At 38.7% G+C, this 18,328-nt stretch overlaps 1 protein-coding gene across 1 annotated transcript in view; it reads right to left on the reverse strand.

Moving 5' to 3' along the window:
- Positions 1 to 18,328, reverse strand: part of ITGA8 (integrin subunit alpha 8) — a 187,140-nt gene that overhangs the window by 137,894 nt on the left and 30,918 nt on the right. Inside the window, exons 5-8 of the mRNA XM_047067331.1 lie at positions 12,779 to 12,840; positions 11,630 to 11,675; positions 1,384 to 1,509; positions 227 to 271 (exon numbers count right to left, since the gene is read on the reverse strand). Coding sequence (XP_046923287.1) covers positions 227 to 271; positions 1,384 to 1,509; positions 11,630 to 11,675; positions 12,779 to 12,840 — 279 coding nt within the window. The remainder of the gene's footprint in view (positions 1 to 226; positions 272 to 1,383; positions 1,510 to 11,629; positions 11,676 to 12,778; positions 12,841 to 18,328) is intronic.

An 18,328-nucleotide genomic window follows, 5' to 3' on the forward strand; every position in this document is an offset into this window, starting at 1 on the left:
ATTTTATAACGATTGACATTCAGTATTATGAAGTTATTTAAGACTTAAAATGCTGTGCTGAAGTGTATTTGGTTTGTTTTTCTACATAATATTATCATACACATTCTGGGATTCCATTATTATACATTTGTGTAGCAAAGAAAATCACATTTATAACAGGGCTTTTCAGGTCCTTTTACCTTTCCCCGTGCTTTATAAATGACTTACATCCAATAATGTCTCTCACCTTGCTCAGAGTCTCCAGTGAATTCCCCAGCAGCAACTGAATATCCTGGGTTAAGAAAAGGAAAACTAGTCACATGTTTGAAGGCTTTACAAATGAGCTTTATCTAGAAAAATGAAAGAACTTCCATAGTACTGCTTTGGTCAGAAATTTCAACAAATATTGTCACATAAAAGCTTAGGGTTCTGTAATGGGAAAAAACAGTGAAACGAACGCTTCCGTACTAAATCCTGGAAGCATAAACGATCCGCTTCTTCTGAACATGGCAACACAATCAGATTGTGAGGAATACTTCATCATCCCCCTTAAAGAGTAAATGGTGGCCATTGTACCTGAAGGTCACTGATTCATCAGGATCAGACATGATACTCGGAAAGTATCTTTTGTGCTCAACATTTGCTATTTCTGATCGCCAAGAAGGTATATTTCCTAATTTCTTTAATGATGGTTTTCCACAAATGTCACTTAGCTCTAAAGTGAGGTGAGGTGAAACACATAACTGCATTTTGCTTCATTTATCAAGCAATCAAAATGCCTATAGGATACTAAAGGTGGGAGACAACCGCGGCACATTGACATTGTATGGTTTCCGCATAATACGTTTTGACAACATTCAAGCAACTGGAAGGTCTTTTGTTGTTGCTCTAAAAGCTGGAAAGGACGGCCAACATGTTGCCCCTATAGCACTGGGCAGCCCCACTAATTCATAGTCTCTACAACTGGCAAAATATTTTATGTGCAAGACACTTTTACAGTTAGTGTTTGATTGCATAACTGGATACTACAGCCCAAATCAAAACATTGAAAGTAACCATCAAAATTCCCCCATTAAATAAGAAATTGACTTTGGGGCTGAGGCCAATGTTTTATTGTGTGAAAGTCATATCCTTCTAGAGTAATTTATTGAAATTTTTAAAATAAAAAATGGTTGCTGAATTTGAAGCGAGAGTCTGTTACAGAGCCTATAAAATAGGCTGAACCAAAAGAGAAGACTTATATGCCATGGCTGAATAAAAGGAAAGTCTATTCTCAGCTAGTAAGAAAAGAAAATTTGCACAAGCTGCCAAAGAACAGCGGATAAGTGAGGAACAAAGTTTGCACCTACATTTAATAAGTTTGCCTTTTGAGAAACAACAAATGTGCTAAATAATGAATCTCACCAAGGTAACTGTCATCATAGGAAGCTGGAGCCACGTCTGTCTGTTTCTCTCGAGCCAATTTCCTTAGGATATCCTTGAACGAGTAATTCGCAATGATATCTGCAATACTGGCAGTGATCACCTGACCTGTGTCCAAACAAATGGATGCATTAGCTGAATGAATGCAAGAGGCAGGCCCTCTCTGAGCAGACACAGAACATCTGAAAAACACATACTCCCTTGAAAACAATAATGGAATTGCTTGCGTTTTTGAAGATGAATTTTCCCACCTGCTACTAGAACTGCAGGTAAAGTTGGTTATGGCTGGTAGAGCCTTCCATTCTGACAGAAGAACCAAAGATCACTACATAATATTATCTGTCTTCCTGGTGCCTTCACAATACATACTCCCTCTACCTCCAAATGATAAAAATATCTGAGTAAAGATACCTGTAGGCAAAGCTTATGGATTAAAATTTTAATCTGGAACATTGCAGATAGAAGAAGCATCATATGACTTGGAGATCATCTAGCCAGATATAACCTCATATGGGTGGGGAAACTGAGGCGCAAAGAGCATGAATGCATTCTCTAAGGTCATGTGGTTTTGCTATTACGGTATCTGGCATTACAAACAAGGTCTCCTTTGGCATTCTATTAAGACTTTTTGTAGTCTCACAAAATACAGATTAAATCTAGATACTTAATAAATAGATTATGAAATCTATCACTTATGTTAAAGGAAGGAAAGGGGTGCCTGGGTGGCTCGGTTGGTTATGCGTCCAACTTCAGCTCAGGTCATGATCTCACGGTTTGTGAGTGTGAGCCCCACATCGGGCTCTGTGCTGACAACTCAGAGCCTGGAGCCTGCTTCAGATTCTGTGCCTCCCTCTCTCTCTGCCTCTCTTCCACTTGTGCTCTGTCTCTCTCTCTCTCAAAAATAAATAAAATGTAAAAAAAAAAAAAAAAGGAAGGAATTGCATAGTTTTTGAGCCATTTATTTTTTTATGGTAAAATGTATACAGAGAGCATAAAATTATGACAACAGGAGGCAGTGAGGTCCCGCGAGATCCAGAATTTTAGCAAAAAAAAAAAAAAAAAAAAACCAAACAAAACAAAAAAACAAAAAAATGGAATCCAAGGCTGGCAACAATGATAGGGTAAGAACTTCGGCTAATATCTCCCAAATAAAGTCACTATTAAAAGTCTTGAAATATGATTGTATCTGGGGTGGTCAAATATCCAAAAGATAGCCAGCTATTTTCCACAATTTCCATGCATTCTCATATTTATGATGGATATCTAAGGGAAAAGTGTGATCTCATTCTTTTGGGGAGAAAACTGGAGATATGCTTTTAAGAAACTTACATTTAATAGTAATTTTAAAGCCAAATGATTCTTTGGGACTTCACTGATAATTCATAGTCTTTCTGTTTGAAGTCCAAAAGGAATAAAACTATCAAATCTGGCCATAAATATTTCCCAATGACTCTGCCTGAAATGACTGTTCTGATATTAAGACAACGATATTCACACATGTACTTCTGAACAATGTCTGTAGAATTTGCCAATTTTCTCTGGGTTAAGGCTAAATCCTCCCTTTCCTCCTCCTACATACACACTGTCTTTGCTTTTTTTCTTTAGTTGCTTCTAAAAACATTATAACCTGAAGCCTAAAAAGATTTTTACATTACCTATTACAGACAATGCTTCTATATCTCCTTGGTATGGCTACTTTTCAGCAAATCATCTGTATCAGATATTTTTTTTTAACTTAAGGAAAGAAAAGAATTCTCTGAGTGAATTAGAAGCAAATCTTTTAAACACATACTTTTTATTTCATAACCACCTACTCCATAAATTATATTGTTTTTCAATCTGCAAAATAATTTTTAAGACTGAAATGTTTATTATTTGATATTCATAGTTGTACATGTATGAATTAAGCTTAACAGTAATTTCACATACCATTTTATCATAAACCCATATCCTGGATCTCTTCTTGGCTTTCTAAAAAGTGTCTGTGGTTTTATATTATTATATTTTTTTATTTTCACTACTGTGTAGTTAACATATAGTGTCATATAGTTTCAGGTATATGATACAGTGATTCTACAATTCTATACGTCGCACAGTACTTGTCAAAATAAGTGTACTCTTAGTCCCCTTCGCCTATTTCACCCATTCCCCCTCCCACCTCCCAACCGGTAACCATCAGTTTGCTCTCTATAGTTAAGGGTCTGTGTTTTAGTTTGTCTTTTTTTTAACTTGTTCACTTGTTTTGTTTCTTAAATTCCATATATGAGTGTCATCATATGGCATTTGTCTTTCTCTGACTTATTTCGCTTAGCCTAAGTGAAATATGATTATGCCCTACAGATCTATCCATGTAGTTGTAAATGACAAGATTTCATTCTTTTTTATGGTGAGTAATAGTTCGTTGTGTATATACCACTTCTTTATCCCTTCATCTATTGTTACACAGCTGGGCTGCTTACAGAATTCAGCTCTTGTAAATAACGCTGTAATAAACACAGGGGTGCATACATCTTTTTGATTAGTGTTTTTGTATTCGTTGGTAAATATCCAGTAGTGAAATTATGGGATCATTAGGGTAATTCTATTTTTAATTTTTAGAGGAAGTCTCCACAGTGGCTACACCAGTTTGCATTCCCATCAACAGGGCACGAAGGTTCCTTTTTCTCCAAAGAAAGGATTGAGGATCAACACTTGTTGGTTCTTGTGTTTCTGATTTTAGCTATTTTGACAGGTGTGAGGTGATATCTTATTGTGGTTTAATTTGCATTTCCCTGATGATGAGTGACATTGAGCATCTTTTCATGTGTCTGTTGGCTATCTGGATGTCTTCTTTGGAGAACTGTCTATTCAGGTCTTTTGCCCATTTTTAATTAGATTATTTGTTTTTTGGTATTGAGTTGTAGAAGTTTATATATATATATTTTGGATACTAACACTTTATTACACATATAACTTGCAAATATCTTCTCCCATTCAGTATGTTATCTTTTAGTTTTGTTGATTGTTTCTTTTGCTGTGCAGAAGCCTTTTATTTTGATGTAGTCCCAATAGTTTATTTTTGTTTTTATTTCCCTTGCCTAGGAAACATATCTAGAAAAATGTTGATATGGCTGATGTCAGAGAAATGATGTCAGTGCTCTCTTCTAGGATTTTTATGGCTTCAGGTCTCACATTTAGGTCCTGGATCCATTTTGAGGTTATTTTTGTGTATGGTGTAAGATAATGTCCAGCTTCATTCTGGAGGAACTAAAAAATACATGAAGAAAAATGCATTCATTTTTCCAGCATTCATTCATTCATGTAACCTGTCCAGCTTTCTCAGCACCATTTGTTGAAGAAACTGTCTTTTCCCTTTTGGATATTCCTCCCTCCTTTGTCAAAGATTAACTGTCCATATAATCATGGGTTTATTTCTGGGCTCTCTATTCTGTTCTATTGATCTATATGTCTATTTTTGTGCCAGTACCATACTGTTTTGAGTACTGCAGATTTGTGGTATAACTTGAAATCTGGAATTGTGATACCTCCGATTTTGTTTTGCTTTTTCAAGATTGCTTTGGCTAATCAGGGTCTTGTGTGGTTCCATACCAATTTTAGAATTGTTTGTTCTAGTTCTGTGAAAAAAAAAATGCTGTTGGTATTTTGATAGAGATTGCATTAAATCTTTACATTGCTTTGGGTAATATGGGCATTTTAACAATATTTGTTCTTCCAGTCCATGAGCATGGAACATCTTTCCATTTGTTTGTATTGTCTTCAATTTATTTCATCAATGTTTTACAGTGTTCAGAGAACAGGCCTTTCATCTCCTTGGTTAAGTTTATTCCTTGTTATTTTACTATTTCTGGTGCAATTGTAAATGGGATTGTTTTCTTAATTTCTCTTTCTGCTGCCTCATTATTATTGTGTAGAAATGCAGTGAATTTCTGTAAATTGATTTTGTATCCTGCAACCTTACTGAATTCACTTATCAGTACTAGTAGTGTTTTGGTGGAGTCTTTAGGATTCTCTATATATAGTATCTTGTCATCTGCAAGGAATGACCGTTTTACTTCTTTCTTACCAATTTGGATGGTTTTATTTCTTTTTCTTGTCTGATTGCTGCAGCTAGGATTTCCAGCACTATGTTGAATAAAAGTGGTGAGAGTGGCCATCCTTGTCTTGTTCCTGAGCTTAGGGGAAAAATTCAGTTTTTCACCATTGAGCATGATGTTACCTGTGGATTTTTCATGTGTGGCCTTTATTATGTTGAGGTATAGTCTCTCTAAAACTACTTGGTATAGGGTTTTCACATGAATAGACATTGTACTTTATCAAATGCTTTTTTTTTGCATCTATTGAAATTATCATATGGTTTTTATCCTTTCTCTTATTAATGTGATGTATCATGTTGATTGATTTGTGAATACTAAATCACCCTTGCATACTGGGAATAATCTCGCTTGATTGTGGTGAATAATTTTTTAAATGTATTGTTGGATCTAGTTTGTTAATATTTTTATTGAGGACTTTTTCATCTATGTTCTTCAGAGATATTGGCCTGTTTTCTCTTTTTGTTGTAGTGTCTTTATCTGCTTTTGGTTTCAGGGTATTGTTGTCCTCACAGAATGAATTTGGAAGCTTTCCTTCCTCTTCTATTTTGTGGAATAGTTTGAGACTATGTATTCACTGTTCTTTAAATATTTGTTAGAATTCATCTGTGAAGCCATCTGGTTCTGGACTTTTGTTTGTTGGGAGGTTTTTTTTTTATTACAGATTCAATTTTGTTTCTGGTTATCAGTCTATTCAAATTTTCTATTTCTTCCTGATTCAGTTTGGTAGGTTATTCGTTTCTATGAATTCATCCATTTCTTCTAGGTTGTTCAGTTTATTTCTCCACCTTTATTTCTGATTTTGTTTATTTGAGTCCTCTATTTTATTCTTTTTTTTTTTTTTTTGAGGAGGCTGGCTAAAGGTTTATCAATTTTGTTGATCTTTTCAAAGAACCAGCTCCTAGTTCCATTGATATGTTCTATTGTTTGTTTGTTTTTTTAGTTTCTCCTTCATTTATTTCTGCTCTGATTGTTATTATTTCCTTCATTTTATTGGTTTTTGGTTTTGTTTGTTGTTCTTTTTCTGGCTCCTTTAAAAGGATACAAAGTTAGGTTGTTTATTTGAGATTTTTTTCTTGCTTCTTGAGATAGATAAACTTCCTTCTTAGAATAGCTATTGATGCATCCCAAAGATTTTGGACCATGGTTTTCATTTTCATTTTCATTTTTCTTCATGTATTTTTTTTATTTCCTCTTTGATTTCTTGCTTGAGCCGCTCCATTCATTGTGTAGTAGCATGGTATTTAACCTCCATGTATTTGAGCTCTTTCACAAGATTTTTTCTTGTTGTTGGTTTCTAGTTTGATAGCACTATGGTCAGAAAAGATGCATGCTATGACTTTGATCATTTTGATTTGTTGAGACTTGTTTTGTGGCCTAATACTGATCTATTCTGGAGAACGTTCCATGAACACTTGAAAAGAATATGTATTATGCTCTTGTAGGATGGAATGTTTTGAATCTATCTGTTCTGAATATATCATTCAAAGCCACTGTTTCTTTGTTCATTTTCTGTTTGGATGATCTGTCCAAAGTGGCATGTTAAAGTCTCCTACTATTATTGTAATATCAATTACTTCCTTTATGTTTGTTATTAGCTGCTTCATGTATTTGGGTGCTTCTATGTTGGATGCATAAATATTTACAATTGTTACATCTTCTTGTGGGATTGTTCCCTTTATGATTATATAGTGTCCTCCTTTGTCTTTTGTTACTATCTTTGTTTTAAACTTTTATTTTGTCTGTTATAAGTATTGTTATCCTGGCTCTCTTTTCACATCCATTTGTATGATAAATTCTTTTCCATCCCTTCACTTTCAATCTGCATGTGTCTTTAGGTCTGAAATGAGTCTCTTGTGGGAAGCATATAGATGAATCTTGCTTTTTATCCATTCTGCCACCCTACATCTTCTGATTGGAGCATTTAGTCCATTTATATTCAAAGTGATGATTGATAGATTTATACTACTGCCATCTCATATTTGTTTTATGGTTGTTTTTATAGTTCTTCTCTGTTCCTTTCTACTCCTGCTCTGTTCTCTCATGGTTTGACAGCTTTCTTTAGTGATATACTTGGATTTCATTTCTCTTTATTTTTTGTATAGCTATTACTAGTTTTTGATTTGTGGCTATCATTAGGTTTATCTATAACCTCTTATACATGAAGCTGTCTATATTAAATTGATATCTGTAAGTTTGAACTCATTCTTAACTCCTTTCCCTCCCAAGCCTTAGATATATATGCTGTCATACTTTCTTTTTATTTTGTGAATCCCTTGACTGATTTTTATAGATATACTTAATTTTACTGCTTTTTGCTTCCTACTTTTCTTACTCCTACTTAAGGTTGTTCCTTTCTACTCTTTAACATTTCTTGTAGGGCTGGTTTAGAGGTCATGAATTCTATTAACTTTTGTTTGTCTGGGAAATTCTTTTTCTCTCCCTCTATTCTGAATGAGAGCCTTGCTGAATAGAGTATTCTTGGCTGCAGATTTTTCTCTTTCAGCACTTTGAATATATCATGCCACTCCCTCTGGACTACGAAGTTTCTGCTAAAAAGTCAGTGGATAGCTTTATGGGGTTTCCCTTGTATGTAACCGTTTTCTTTTCTTTTGGTGCTTTTAAAATCCTCTCTTTATAACTACTTTTTGCCATTTTAATTGCTATTTGTCTTGATGTGGACATTCTTGGATTATTCTGTTGGGGACTCTCTGCACCTCCTGGATCTGGATTTCTGTTTTCTTCCCCAGATTTGGGAAGTTTTCAGCTCTTATTTCTTCAAATAAATGTTCTGCCCCCTTTTCTCTCTCTTCTCTTTCTGGGATCCCTATGATGCAAATGTCATTATGCTTGATGGTGTTACTGAATTCCCTATGCCCTTTGATTTTGCATTACTTTTTTCCCTCACATGTTCAGCTTGATTGCTTTCCATAACTGTGTTCTCCAGGGCTTCCTCTAGTCTACTACTTATTTCATCTCATGTATTTTAAATTTCATTTATTAAGGACATCTCTGATTGGTTCTATTTTGTGTTTCATATCTCTTTGATAAGGATCATTGATATCCTCCACTCTTTTCGGAAGTCTGTGAGCATCTTTGTGATTCTTTCTTTAAATTCTCTATTGGGCATATTACTTATCTCTGTTTGCTTAGGTGTCTTGCAGTGATTTTTGTCCTGTTATTTCATTTGGGACATATTCTCTGTCTCCTCATTTTGTCTAACTCTCTGTGTCTGTTTCTGTGTGTTAGGAAAGTCAACCACATCTCTTGTTCTTGAAAGTAGTGGCCTTATGAAGAAGAGGTCACGTAGTGCCCCACAGTGTAGTGTCCCCTGTTCACAAGAACCTGTTACTTCAGAGTTGTCTCCTATGTGTGTTGCATGTGCCCTGCTGCTGTAGCTGAGCCACTTTTTCCTTCAGTCCAGTCTTCTGCAGTGGCTCTCTTTGCCTGTTGTGGGCCGTGTTTGGTCCCTGTGCTGTTAGTGGGCCAGTCTGATGCTGCCTTGGGCTTGAGTTGAGTCAGACGAGGCATTTGCCAGAGATTTACTATCACGGAACTGAACAGTACTTTCTCTATATTGTTTTCTGAAAGCTTTCTTTGGTGGGCAGGTCCTTCTGTCAGACCAGCTGTCTGGGGCCACCGTCTGACTGGTGTGTGTGGTTCTCTTTTTCTCTTTCCCTCTCCCCAGGCCAGGAGTCACTTTGGAGTAGTGCTGGCCCATTAGGGCTGCTTGCACACTGCCAGGCTTGTGACACCACTCCGGATGTCCTCTGGCCAAGGGTGAGAAAGGGGCGGATCCTCAAAATGGAGGGGGCAGGAGGCAAGGTGTTAGCAAGTGCTTTGCTGGTCCTTTGTGGGAGGGGACCTGCAGCAACTGGGACTGAGGTAGGTCTGGCTGGAGGGGACAGATCTGCTGAAGTGCATAGGGTGGTGGCGGTATTAGCAAGTTAGGTAGTGAGCAGTGGCACGGCCATGCTGGTTCCTGCAGACGGCCATGTTTATGCTGGGGTCAGGAGAGGAAATGGTGCCTGCCAGCTCTTCGGTTTCTGGACAAGTCCCCCAGTGATCTCTGCTCCTTCAGCACACACTCTGAGTTTAGTAAACAACTCTCCCTTCAGGTATTTTTCAAGATGCTGCTTCTATGCTGTATCTCCACAGGGCTGTTTATTGTACTGTCTCTTTAGGGGCAGGGACTCCGTTTCCTCAAGCCCTTTTGGCTCTCTCAGAGCTGAGCCTGCTGATTTGTAAAGTTCCAGTTTTTAAGTCTCACTAGTTATAAGAACTTGTAAAAGGCAGCCCCTCTGGTTTTCAAAGCCAGGCATAATGGGGACTCATCTTCCCCCTGCGGGATCCCTGACATGATAGTCTGTTTCTCTCCCGTCTCTGTGTGTGCAGTGTCCCTCCCTCCCAAGGACAGCCCCGTGGGTCTGGTTAGCTCCCTACCACATCTCCGCCCTTCCTACCCTCTTCAATGTGGCCGCTTCTCTACATTTAGTTCTGGAGTTTGTTCTGCCAGATTTGGGGTTGTTTTCTGGGTTATTTACACTGATGTGAATGTTATTTAGTTGTATCCTTGGGAAAAGGTGACCTTAGGGTCCTACGCTCCCATCTTTCCCAGACTCTCAATAATTGTATTCTTCCATTGGCTTATTAATATGATCAGGTGTCTTCCAGTTTAAAAAAAAAAATTTCACTTCACTCTTCATCTCTCTCATCGTCTACTCTATCTTTATCCTAAACTTCGCAGCCAAAATTCAGGGAATATTCTCCGTCATCTCTATGTAGGCATCCCATCCACATCCATGGCTTTAATTGTCACCAATATACAAGTGATGGAAGTCTGTACGTTAGCCTAGATATCTTCTCTGAGTGAAAGCCCATATATGCAGACATGAAAAACCCTGGATATCTCACACATGTTCACATTCAACATAACCAAAAGCAAATTCACGATCTTCCCTCTCCAACCCACTCCCACCTGTTCTCTTCCAGGGTTCCCCATCTCAGACAGTGGGACCCACTTATAACCATGCAGTCGCAAGTCAGAAATGTATGCTGGGCCTCCTCCCTTTCCTCACCCACACATAACAACTAAGCTGTCTGTTTTCCTCCAAAGCATCTCTCAAATTTCTCCTCCTTTCCATTTCTGCACTGTTCCCACTCTAAGAAGCAAACGTCTTCATCTGAACCTTAGAGCTAGTTTACCTTAAAAACTTGTAGTTTGCTCACACCTCACTTTGGCCAACCTCCAATTCATCTTCCATACGGCAACCAGAGTGAGCTTTTCAAAACACAGATCTGATCATAGCATCCCATGCAAAAAACGCTCCACTGGTTTCCCATGATTCTCGAGACAAGAAACGAATACTTACTATAGCTAAGGCTATCTATTTACACTCCTGCAATCCACCAAGGATTTCCCCTTGTTCACCCCGGCTTCCCTCCATCTCGCCTGACTGCTCAATTCAGGCCACAAAACCTTTCCATAGAGCCCCTTCTCTCTTTGCTAGTTACCTCCTAGCAAAGTTCAGATCTCAGTTCAGGGGTGCTTGTTTCCAAGTTAGTGACCTTTGGGCAGCTTCTGGCCTGCGCAGCACCTTTATAAGAATTAGAAGGCATCATCCCCTCTGGGCAGATGCTGTCCTACACCTGGTCCAGGGTTCCCTAAGCACAGCACAGGTTGTTCAGAGGACAAAACACGCGCACGCAGCCACCCCTGGAGAAGACTCCTATACTCTCATGGCCCCATCATGGCGTACCTTTCCTTCACAGCGAGCATCACGTGTGGAGTGTATCAGGTATTTGTGTGAATATTGGATTAATGTCTACATCTCCCCCCAGGTGTTAACCTTGTGAGGGTGGGAACAGCGTCTAGTCTACTCATCTCTGTATCCCCAGCATCTAGCACAAAGTCTCACACAGCCTCCATAAATGCTTGGTGAACAAATGAATTAAGCTGCAACAGTGTTTAAAAATAGCATTCATATACAGTTGGAAATGATGCCTTATTCCTTGGAGAAACTCTGAATCCAGACCTACAATTCATGTAACAAAGCGTCAACATTTGGTGTTAACGGTGTTTCCCCTCCTCGTTAGTAACCACAAATAGGCATTTCTTCTCTGCTCACAAAACATACCTTGCCAATAAAAACTCCCGGGTCCTCCCACTATGAGGTCTCCATTCTACAAAACAGAAACAGCAACAATTGGAAAAAAAAAACAGGTATTTTTTTTCTTTTTCAAGGTGACAAATCATTGGTAACAAGCATGGCTAACAATTTGTTACACGTAGAAAAGCAATTTTTAAATGAGGCCCTTGTATCTGGGTCATGCAGTGCATTTTATTTGCCTTTTTTTTTTTTTTTGCTTTCCACTGTTTAGTGTGTTAGCATATTAAATAATTTTCTTTTGCCTCAATTAGCTAAGTTGAATTCTCTCCCTTGAGGATACAGAAATTCAGATTTTTGGCACTGATTCAGGTAAGCAAAATAACGTACATGTTTAATGCTGTGTAATTTAGCAGACATGGTCTTGTGAGCTTTGGTAACAAAAGAAAATATGGTTTCTATTTATCTCAAGGCCACAGTAATGCCTATTTTTTCCATACATCTGCAACCACCCCCTCCCCCCTCTCAGAAGAGAGAGCAAACACCCCAGACTAGCAAATATAGATTTTCCCTTCTCCTTACCACCTCCTTCCATCCTCCTTCCAACTTTCAGTGGGGAAAAAAAAAAAAGGCAATAATAATAAAAAAAAAAAGGCCACGAAAGAGCAAAATTTGTATGCTGATGAATTTTTTTCTACACTGTTTTCAAACCCACAAAATCTTGGTCCCTTATCATCTCTGTAACTTTGTGAAAGGATGTTGTGAATTTTAACACTCGTGTTAAATCTAATCAGTCAATTACAGCTAAGAGATAAAGCAATTTTTTTCTATCTTTTTTTTTTTTTTTTTTTAGAAACACATTTCTCTCACTGAGTTGTTCAGATTTTCCATGTAAAGGATTATCACTGAGGTGGGGAGAAAGACTGTTGTTTTTCATCATATGTATTTCTGTGCTATTTTAATAAGTTTGTCATCTGCATCGATTGCTTTAATAAGAACGAGCAAAAACATTTAAGGAAGTTGTCAAAACAGGCTGGATACATACCTAAAGGTTCTTTTGTTGGTGGTAGTTATTGGGGGTGGGGATGAGAGCCAGAGGCAGAGAGTAAACAAAAAGAAAAAAGAAAAAATCAAACAGATAATACAACTGCTAGAAGCTACAAGCCCAAACTAATTCACCTTGTAAAAATCCAGACTAAATCCTGCTTGGCAGTAACCCTGGCCTTCGGGATCAGCATTACCTAGAGTGACCAAAATATAGAAATGTTATCACATCATCATTCCCGATATATATTTTAATAACAACTAGGATATTTTGTCGTTTTCCCTATTGATTTCCCAACTTAAAATGATCAGGGTGCCTGGGTGGCTCAGTCTATTAAGCTTCCAGCTTTGACTCAGGTCATGATCTTGCAGTTTGTGAGTTTGAGCCCTGCGTCGGGGTCTATGCTGACAGCTCAGAGCCTGGAGCCTGCTTGATTCTGTGTCTCCCTCTCTCTCTGGCCACCCCCCGCCCCCCCTCATGTTCTGTCTCTCTCTCTCCTTCAAAAATAAATATTAAAAAATTTTTTTTTAATTTTAATGATCAATATGTGCTTTATATTTATTTTTTTAACATCACAAAAAATTTTAATGTTTATTTTTTGAGAGAGAGAGCATGAGCAAGGAGGGGCAGAGAGGGAGAGCATGAGCGAGGGAGGGGCAGAAAGAGAGGGAGACACAGAATGCAAAGCAGGCTCCAGGCTCTGAGCTGTCAGCATAGAGCCGGATACGGGATTCAAACCCACAAACTGCGAGATCATGACCTGAGCCGAAGTCAGAGGCTTAACCAACTGAGCCACCCAGATGCCCCACTTTATATTTACTTTTAAATTCATCATGAACAATTTATGAAATATATGTTCATAATTTATGAAACATAATTTATTTTTTTTGTCCCAAATATCATCATGATTTTGTAGTAAGACCACTAGGAATAACATCCCTTGGAGTTACTACATTGGGTTTTACAAGTCGTGTTTGTCTAAAGAAGTAAACTCTCCTGTCACCTATGTTCTGAATTCTGCAAGTGGCAGTAACGGGATTCTGAGTTGCCTGTGTGTTCTGCATGAAGCCACATAGGTCATTCCTAAAGAAATGCCTTGAGAAAGAGAGGGGTCAACATGGTCACCTGGGCGGAGGCTTTCTGCTGAGGGCACCCACAAGGATTCCAATTTTAATGATCTCCAAGAGGAAAGTAATTCTAAATTATTCTATTATTAGTTAGGTACCTTTGCAAATTGCATTTCTTTTTTTTTTTTTAACATTTATTTATTTCAGAGAGAGAGAGAGACAGACTGAGTGCGAGCAGGGGAGGGGCGGAGAGAGAGGGAGACACAGAACCCAAAGCAGGCTCCAGGTTCCAAGCTGTCAGCATAGAGCCAGACGCGGGGCTGGAACTCACAAACTGTGAGATCATGACCTGAGCCGAAGTCGGACGCTTAACCGACTGGAATGTCTTTTGTTTTTTGCTTCCCTTTGATTAGTACTTAACTAATTTTAGCATTGTCATCATCCGTTCTTCTCTAGATGCTCCCTGTATATTTTAATACACTGTTCTATCACATACACTGTATTTTTTAATGGCAATACCTCTTTTTAATTGAAATGTCCGTTAATCTCTCGTGTGTTTGTTTTTTTTTTTTTTTCAAATTTTTTTTTTTTCAACGTTTATTTATTTTTGGGACAGAGAGAGACAGAGCATGAACGGGGGAGGGGCAGAGAGAGAGGGAGACACAGAATCGGAAACAGGCTCCAGGCTCCGAGCCATCAGCCCAGAGCCCGACGCGGGGCTCGAACTCACGGACCGCGAGATCGTGACCTGGCTGAAGTCGGACGCTTAACCGACTGCGCCACCCAGGCGCCCCTCTCGTGTGTTTTTTAAGCTTAGTTTTTTTTTTTTCAGCTTTATTGGGATATACTTAATATACAAAAAGCTGTACATCTTAACGGATACATTTTCATGAGTGTGGACATATGCATACACCCACAAAACCATCACCAAAATCAAAGTAATAAGAATTTCTACCACCTACAAAAAATTTCTTGTGTCCCTCTGTTTGTTTGTTTGTTTGTGGTAAAAACATTTAACATGAGGTTTACTCTCTGCAATTTTTAAAAACAATTTTTTTAATGTTTATTATTTTTGAGAGCGAGAGAGAGGGACAGAGTACAAGTGGGTTAAGGGCAGAAAGAGGGAGACCCAGAATCCGAAGCAGGCTCCAGGCTCAGAGCTGTCAGCACAGAGCCCGATGGGGGGCGGGGAGGGGGGGGCTTGATTTCACAAACTGTGAGATCATGACCTGAGCCTAAGTCGGACGCTTAACCGACCGAGCCATCCAGGCCCTGCAATTTTTAAGTGCACAACATCTTACACTGTATTTTTATAAAATTTACTCCTTATTTTAAACTATGTTTTGTGGTTTGTAGTTCTGAATGCTATAAAGTTTCCTAAAGGTTCATCTGTATAACCTCAAATGTCTGGTTACCAGTTTTCTGGAAGTTCATGTGTGTAAATACTTACATGCATCCAGAGATATATACGAATACCTGATATATGATTATGTAAGCCTATATCTGCAATCTTGAGTATATTTAAGAAACGTATTTTTCTAATGTACAAACCTCTTTAGAAATCCTTTTTAAATCAAGTCTTCCTTTTCATTTTTAATATTGTAAATTATTCAAAGAAGAAATATGACCATCCTTTGAAATTATTTTGCTCCAAAACAGGAAACAAAAAATTAAAAGAAAATACTAATACTTTTCATGAAACTCACTGAGGAAACAACCAACTTCAAATGTTTATTTGAAGCAGTGATTGTAACCGAATGTGAGGTAGCTTTTTTTCTCTTAGGGTTATAGTTGATGAGAGCTGAAGGAATCTATCTTCCTGGAATTTCAGAGCATTTAGAAACTTTACAATTATGTCCCAGGATCCAGGGAATCTTGCTGACCATCCACTACTATTTGTTGGTTTTCAAAGTAGAAGGGAAGGCGGTGTGTAAATCATCCCCACCTGAATTATGAATGATAATAAGAGTAGGAGGCATGTCATGAATATGAATGAACAGATTAGTTCCCGTATTGCTCAGCGTATCAGTGGGGTATGTTTGTGGTACGGAATGAGCAGGAGAAGGCTCCTTAAATTCTCTTTTGAAAATAATATTGCTGATGTTCCTGTTCTGTGATACTGACCATATGCTCATGAACAAGCTGGCTTTGTGTTAATGAACTGTAAACTCCTGGGGGAAAGACAGGAAGTCAGCTCCTTGGGTGAATTTCTGGAGGAAAAAGTTTTGTAGTAAGAGAGCGGCCACGAGGAAAGTGAGAACTATTGATGTGAACCAGAGTGGAAAAGGATTCTTGGGAATTGACTTAGCAATTCTGCAATTCGACTCCATTTTTACCTGTGTCAAGCTATTCGTTTATTTAGGAAAATAAACAGTGAGTCAATTGGCATCATAATGTGCCCGGGTCACCCAAGACACAAGCCGACCACGATTGTTATTTTCAGATAAAGGTTCAGACTCATGGTTTGGTGCCACGTACTGTATTTTAACCTGAGTTCTCTCGTTACAGAGGCACTCAGTCTAAAAGGCAGAACAAAAGGCAGTGACGGGTCTTATAAACGATCACCCTCCACATTAGCTGGAAGAGTACGGTAGATCACCCAGGCAAGAGGACTGTGAAGGATGAACTCATCGTTTCAGCTCTCATAGTTTACTGAGATGGGGAAGCATCTTTAGCACATCGGGAGAAGTAGGATATGAACAGGATTGATGAAATACATTCTCTGTTAAACCTCAGCCATCCCATTAGTTTTCTGATTTAAGTTGGGATTTTCTTTATCCCTCTACCTGACTTTTATCTTTCGTGTAATAGTAATGGCCTCTCATGGAACCAAAAAACACAACACCCTGAGCGGAACACGACTCCAAATATGCCTCTCTGGGCTGTTGCCCGTGCACGGGACAGTCCCCCTGCCCTGCTCCAATAGCCATTTGCTAAGAGAGCCCTTCCCATGGTCCTTTCCCAAAGCTCCTCTCCCCACCGGGGGCCAGGTCACTCCCTACTCTCTCGCTTTGTTATGTTTTTCATTGTTGCACTTTTCGCTGCCTTTGTATTGTGAATGTATTCTTTTTTAGAAGTTTTCTTTTCGTTGGTATATAATTGGCGTATAACATGTTATTACTAGTCCAAGGAATATAACAGAATGATTTGATACATGTATATACTACAAAATGATCACTACAGTAATTCTAGTTAACAGCCAGACCCAGCACTACATACAATTATAGTTTCTTTTCTTGTGATAAGCTTTTAAGATCTACTCTCTTAGTAACTTTCAAATATACAACACAGCAGGTGCCTGGGTGGGTCAGTTGGCTAAACGTCAGACTCTTGATTTTGGCTCAGGTCATGATCTCACACTTCCTGAGATCAAGCCCCATGTCAGGCTCTGTGCTGACACCGTGGAGCCTGCTTAGATTCTCTCTCTCCTTCTCTCTCTCTGCCCCTCCCCCACGTGTGCTCTCTGTGTCTCTCAAATAAAAAATACACAATATGGTATTGTGGGGTTTTTTTTGTTTGTTTTGCTTTGTTTATTTCAGAGAGACAGTGTGTGAGTGGGGGAGAGGGGCAGAGGGTGAGGGAGAGAATCCCAAGCAGGCTTCAAGCTCAGCACAGAGCCCAACGCGGGGCTCGATCCCACGAAGCATGAGATCAGGATCTGAGCCAAAATCAAGAGTCAGAAACTCAACAAACTGAGCCACCCAGGCACCCTCACAATACAGTATTGTTAACCATAGTCACCTTGCTGGACATTACTTCCCCTGGACTTATTTATCTTGTAAACGGGAATTTGCACCTTTGACCCTCTTCACCAACTTCACTCATCTCCTCACCCTGCGCCTCTGACAACCACTGATCTATTTTCCGTATCCCTGAGTTTGGAGTTTTTGTTTTTTGTTTTATTTTTCATTACGTTCTGCGTGTAAGTGGCGTTCTTCTTTGGTATTTGTCTTTCTCTGTCCGGCTTATTTCACTTAGCATAACGCTCTCAAGGTCCATCCACGTGGTTGAAAATGGCAGGATTTCCTTCTTTTTATGGCTGAATAACATTCCATTGTACACACACACAACATCTTCTTTATTCATTCACCCATCAATGGATGCTACGGTTGTTTCCATGTCTTGCCTAAAGTGCATAATGTTGCTATGAACGTGGGGGTGCAGATATCTTTTTGAGATATTGGTTTCACTTCCTCTGGACCTACACCCAGATGTGGAATTGCTGGATCTGAACATCTACATGTTTGTTGTCTGTCTCCCCTACTTAGAATGTAAGTTTCTTAAAGACTGTTTTATTTTCTCTTGTTCTGTGCTTTATTCCCTAAACACAGAATAATTAGTGCTTAGCGTGTTGAATGGATACATAATCGAGTCTCATTATCAACAAGGAACCTCTGTTTTCAAGCCTTTAAAATAAAATCTTAATTTCACAGATTATTCATTCGGCCAACACTTGTCGTAATGTGAGGAAGTGGGTAATTTATGTCAATATTTTAAAACAGAAGCCATCATCTGCCCCTTGCCAAAATCCTACCCCCATCTGAGTTAGCTGTTCCACTTTGTTATTTAGAGGAAATCTCAGCGGCGTCTTTATTAACCCTCTAATATCACTGATCC

Source organism: Lynx rufus, unplaced genomic scaffold (genome assembly GCF_022079265.1).
Source record: "Lynx rufus isolate CCGP_SWC_20201006 ecotype Redwood Valley unplaced genomic scaffold, mLynRuf1.p SCAF_7, whole genome shotgun sequence".
NCBI lineage: Eukaryota > Metazoa > Chordata > Mammalia > Carnivora > Felidae > Lynx > Lynx rufus.